The 5,642-nt window shown below is 45.3% G+C and overlaps 1 protein-coding gene across 1 annotated transcript in view; it reads left to right on the forward strand.

Moving 5' to 3' along the window:
* Positions 1–4,845, forward strand: part of ARL5C (ADP ribosylation factor like GTPase 5C) — a 6,475-nt gene extending 1,630 nt beyond the window's left edge. The window contains exons 4-6 of the mRNA XM_060204891.1: positions 2,714–2,817; positions 3,298–3,449; positions 4,035–4,845. Of these exons, the coding sequence (XP_060060874.1) occupies positions 2,714–2,817; positions 3,298–3,449; positions 4,035–4,083 (305 nt within the window). The 3' untranslated portion in view covers positions 4,084–4,845. The remainder of the gene's footprint in view (positions 1–2,713; positions 2,818–3,297; positions 3,450–4,034) is intronic.
* Positions 4,846–5,642: the final 797 nt, after the last annotated feature.

The following is a 5,642-nucleotide window of genomic DNA, read 5'->3' on the forward strand; positions in this document are numbered from 1 at the left end:
GTTCTGGTTTATGGTGGTACTGGGTATTGAACTTGGGACCTTTGGTGCCTCAGCATGAAAGTCTTTTTGCTTTATGCTAGCTCTTCAACCAGTGTTGTTGTTTTTTTCTTCTTAGATTTATTTATTTTCTATATAAGAAAAAATATATATATAGAGAGAGACGGGGGCAGGTGGTTAAGCACACAAATTACAGTGTGCAAGGACCCTGGTCCCCACCTGCAGGGAGAAAGCTTCACAAGTGGTGAAGTTATGCTGCAGGTGTCTCTCTGTCTTTCTTCCGCTCTATCTCTCCCTCCCCTCTCAATTTCTCTGTCTCTATCCAATAATAAATTAATAAAATTATTAAAAGAAAGAACTAGAGCGTCACTCTGGCACATGATGCTGGAGATCAAATCTTGGATCTCATGCTTAAGAGTCCACTGCACCACCTCCTGGGCCAGTGCACAGTGTTTATTAAAAGTGTTGAATACCTGGGTTGTGTAGATAGCAGAACTGTCATGCAAAAAGACTTTCATACTTGGGAGTCGGGTGGTAGCACAGCGGGTTAAGTGCACCTGGCGCGAAGTGCAAGGACCGGCTAAGGATCAAGCCCCCAGCTCCCCACCTGCAGGGGAGTCATTTCACAAGCAGTGAAGCAGGTCGCAGGTGTCTATCTTTCTCTTCTCTCTGTCTTCCCTCCTTTCTCCATTTCTCTCTGTCCTATCCAACAACGACGACATCAATAATAACTACAACAATAAAACAAGGGCAACAAAAGGAAATAAGTAAATAAATATTTAAAAAAAGACTTTCATACCTGAGGCTCTGAGGTCCCTGATTCAGTCTCCAGCAACACCATAAGCCAGAGCTGAGCAATGCTCTGGTCTCTCTGTTTCTTTCATTAAAAATAAGTAAATAAAGCGCACGTGGCGGGAAGCACAAGGAGCGTAAGGATCCTGGTTCCAGACTCAGGCTCCCCACCTGCAGGGGCGTCGCTTCACAGGCGGTGAAGCAGGTCTGCAGGTGTCTGTCTTTCTCTCCCCCTCTCTGTCTTCCCTTCCTCTCTCCATTTCTCTCTGTCCTATCTAACAACGTTGACATCAACAATAATAACTACAACAACAATAAAAAAAACAAAACAAAACAGTGCTGGGTGGTGGTGCACCTGTTTGAGCTCACGGTTTTTTTGTTCTTAAACCAGAGCACTGTTCAGCTCTGGTTTATGGTGGTGCGGGGGAGTGAACCTGGGACTTCAGAGCCTCAGGCATGAGAGTCTTTTTGCACAACCATTATGCTGTCTACCCTCTGCCCGAGCTCACATCTTATATAATGCACAAGAGCCCAGGTTCAAGCCCCCAGTCCCCACTTGCAGGGGGAAAGCTTCACAAGTGGTGAAGCCGTGCTGCAGGTGTCTCTCTGTCTCTCACCCTCTCTATCCCTCCCTTCCCTCTCGATTTCTGACTGTCTCTACCCAATAAATAAGTAAAGATTAAAAGAAAACAACTACAAGGGCAACAAAAGGGAAATAAATAAATAAATATAAAAAAATAATAGGGCAGAGGGTACATAGCATAATGGTTATGCAAACAAACTCTCATGCCTGAGGCTCCAAAGTCCCAGGTTCAATCCCCTTCACCACCATAAACCAGAGCTGAATAGTGCTTTGGTAGGAAAAAAAGTAAATAAAAAATTTTAAAGGTACACACACGCATGCGCGCGCGCGCGCGCACACACACACACACACACACACAGGTGTTGAATACTTTCCATTTTTTAACATTATTTATTCCCCTTTTTGTTGCCCTTTTTTTTAAAAAAGATTTTATTTACTTATTAATGAGAAAGATAGGAGGAGGGAGAAAGAACCAGGCATCACTCTGGTACATGGTGCTGCCAGGGATTGAACTCAGGACCTCATGCTTGAGAGTCAAATGCTTTATCCACTGTGCCACCTCCCGGACCACTGTTGCCCTTGTTTTTTGTTGTTGTAGTTTTTATTGATGTCATCATTGTTGTATAGGACAGAGAGAAATGGAGAGAGGAGGGGAAGACAGAGAGAGAGGGGAGAGAAAGATAGACACCTGCAGACCTGCTTCACCACCTGTGAAGCGACTCCCGTGCAGGTGGGGAGCCAGGGGCTTGAACTGGGATCCTTCCATAGGTCCTTGTGCTTTGTGCCATGTGTGCTTAACCTGCTGTGCTACCGCCCGACTCCCGAATACTTTCTAGTGCTGGGTGGATACGCTCTTCTCTGGGGACCTTACTTTCTCACTTGGGCTGTAGTAGAATTCAGTGGCTTCATGCCTGGACTGAAAGCCAAATTCAAATTTCGTCATGCCAGTCAACAGCTGTGTGATTGGAAGCAAGATAATGGAGTCACAGCTACCTAGTGTTTATTTAGCATAACTTCTGGCAATAATTAGAGATTGTGCTAGGTACTGCCTGTGTTTGGATAGAAAAATGGGGATTAAAACAGGATGCAGTTTGAATATGGTGTAGTATATAGGTCCATCAAGGTGTGCTATTATGCATCTGAAACATATGTAGTTTTGTAAACCATTGACAAGACAGCCAAAACAAAAGAATTTAATGGGTCCAGGGCAGTGAGATCTTTCAATGGAAAGCACTGATTTTCCATGGGGTTCACTTCAGGGCAGTAGAAAGGCCAGTGGGCTGGGGGGTGGGTGGGGTGGGAGTGAGTACAGTGGACAGGAGAGCCATTCACTGATGTCAGAGTTCTCTTCTGCTGGCCAGTTCATCATTCTTGTGATCGACAGCACAGACAGAGATCGGCTGCTTACTACTCGGGAGGAGCTGTATAAGATGCTGGCTCATGAGGTAAGCCCCTGGGGTAGAGCTGTGTGTCTACTCACTCACCCTTTCTGGGTGTTGTTCCTCAAGCCTCTATCCCAGCAGGTGGGACAGAACTAGCATATCCCAGATGATAAGTGGGACAATAACTCCTGTAGCACCATGAATCACAGAAGCCAGAGTTGCTGGTTCCCCGTATCACTGTCCCCATGTCACAGTCGTTGTGAGACTCTGGACAGGTCCCTTTAGTTCTTTCACCCTCAGTTTCCACATATATAAAACGAGAGGATGATTGAACTCCTACCTCATGGGATCTTCGTGATCTGGTCAGGTGGTATTCCGTGAGCTGGTGATATTATCTGGTGTAGTTACTGCTGTCACTACTATTTCACTTTGGCGTGAGCCTCTTTTTATGGGACAGCAGAGGTACCAAGAGGACTCATGGACCTGTGGGAAGGGCATCTAGGCCCTGGCAGGCTAACTGGGGCTGGGCTTCTCTGCCCACAGGCTCTACGAGATGCTTCCGTCCTGATCTTTGCCAACAAGCAGGATATGAAGGACTCCATGACCACTAAGGAGATCTCCCAGTGCCTCACCCTCAGTACCATCAAACACCACCCGTGGCACATCCAGGGCTGCTGTGCCCTCACCGGGGAAGGGTTAGTGACTGCTCCACCTGCACCTCTACAGCCTGGCCCAATCAACATATCATCAGAACCTTCTGTCACTCCTGTCAGAATCTGGCTCACAGTTAGCTCCTGGGCCCAGTCAGTTGAGATGCTGTGGGTAAGCGGTGTGCAAGACAGAGTCCCTGCTTTTGAGCAAGAGCTGGAATATTTTTATTTCTTTTTATAGAGAAAGAGTGAGAGAGAGCAGAACACTGCTCAGCTTTAGCTTACAATGGTGTTGGGGATTGAACCTCAAACTTTGAAGCCCCAGTATGGGTCTTTTGCATAACCATTATGCTGTCTCCCCAACCCTCACTTTTCTTTCTTTCTTCCTTCTTCCCTTCCCTTCCCTTCCCTCCCCTCCCCTCCCCTCCCCTCCCTTACCTTCCCTTCCCCTCCCCTTCCCTTCCCCTTCCCCCTCCCTCCCTCCCCTCTTTCTTCCTTTCTTTCTTTCCCTTTCTTTCTTTCTTTCTTTCTTTCTTTCTTTCTTTCTTTCTTTCTTTCTTTCTTTCTCTCTTATCTTTATTTATTGGATAGATACATGCTGACCCTTGCTCTATTCCTCCTTCCCTGTAGGTTGCAGGCCGGGCTCCAGTGGATGCAATCTCGGGCCACTGCCAGCTGATGATAATCAACTAGAAATTTGGGGGATTTTTCATGGACCATACATGTGGAAAGTCCAAATGAGTGTTTATTACTGGTGTAAGAGCCTCTGGTGGGTACCTAGAGGCTCTCCCCCACTCACCGAGGCCTCGATTCCACACTGGAATTGCTGCAGACAGGGCAGCAGAAAAGCTGTCCCTCACTCACTCTGTGGAAGCAGGTGTCCTGAGACTGTCTGGTGTGTCAAATTAGAAAGTGGAGCCCCTTCCTCTCAGTTCTCATTCCTCTGTAGGGAAACTGGAGGAGAGTGGGGAAGAGTAAGAGACCCCTAGAATGTGTTTTTTACTTTTTCTTTTTTTTATTTCCTAACCCCCCACCTATACCTTCTTCACTCCTCTCAGCCGCACCCCACCCTACTGGTCCCTCAGTCATTTTGTCCCTTACCTTTGGGGCAAAGAAGAGCTCAGAAAGGAAGGGAGTAGTTCAGGGGTAAGAGTGAAGAACATCCCACAGGAGTAATCTGTCAATCTGTCCAGTGTAGGGGTTCCACTAGAACCCCCTACTTCTCCCTCAATTTCCTTCAGGGATGCTTGCTTGCTCTGGTCAGTCTTTGAGCTTTAAGTCATCCAAAGATACACTTTTCACTCCCAGACTCCTCTTCAAGAGTCCCAGGCTCCTCCAGTATGCGTCTCTAATCTGTTTTTTTTTTTTTTCACCTGTTGTATCAGGGTTTTTATAAAGCAGTAATAAATGGCACTGAGAACAGTTCGCCTCTTATTTCTGATTGCTTCTGTCTGTACCTTAAACTGGCTACTCCCCCCTTTATGCTACTTAACCTCCACTGCCCTGTGAACTCCTTTTGAACATACAGCATGCTATGGATATATTCTTGCAAGGAAGAAGAAATTTCTTTCTTTAAAAAATATTTTTAAATCTATTTATTTATTTTTGCTTCCAGGGTTATTGCTGGGGCTCAGTGGCTGCACTACGAATCCACTGCTTCTGGAGGCCTTTTTTTCCCCATTTTTTTGTTGCCCTTGTTGTTATTGCTGGATAGGACAGAGAGAAATCAAGAGAGGAGGGGAAAAGAGAGGGAGAAAAAGCAAGACACTTGGTCCTTGAGCTTAATCTGCCATGGCGCTTAACCTGCTACCACCCAGTCCCCTTAAATTTATTTATTTATTTGTTTATTTACTAAATTTCTTTTAAAAACCACAACAATGTTAAACAACAAGGGCAACAAAAGGGAAAATAAATAAATAAATATAAAAAATATAAAAAATTCTTTTAAAAATTATCTTTATTTATTGGATAGAGATAGCCAGAAATCAAGAGGAATGTAGAGATAGAGAGGAAGTGAGACAGACAGACACTTGCAGCCCTGCTTCACCGTTTGTGAAACTTTTCTCCTGCAGGTGGGGACTAGGGGCTTGAACTGGGTCCTTGCACATTGTAACATGTGTGTTTGATCAGGTGCACCACCACTCAGCCCCTTTTTAAAATGTATTATTTTTTTAAAAGAATTTATTTGTTTATGAGAAAGAAAGAGAGAAAGAACAAGACATTACTCTGGTACATGTG

This window comes from Erinaceus europaeus, chromosome 12, assembly GCF_950295315.1.
Source record: "Erinaceus europaeus chromosome 12, mEriEur2.1, whole genome shotgun sequence".
Taxonomy (NCBI): domain Eukaryota; kingdom Metazoa; phylum Chordata; class Mammalia; order Eulipotyphla; family Erinaceidae; genus Erinaceus; species Erinaceus europaeus.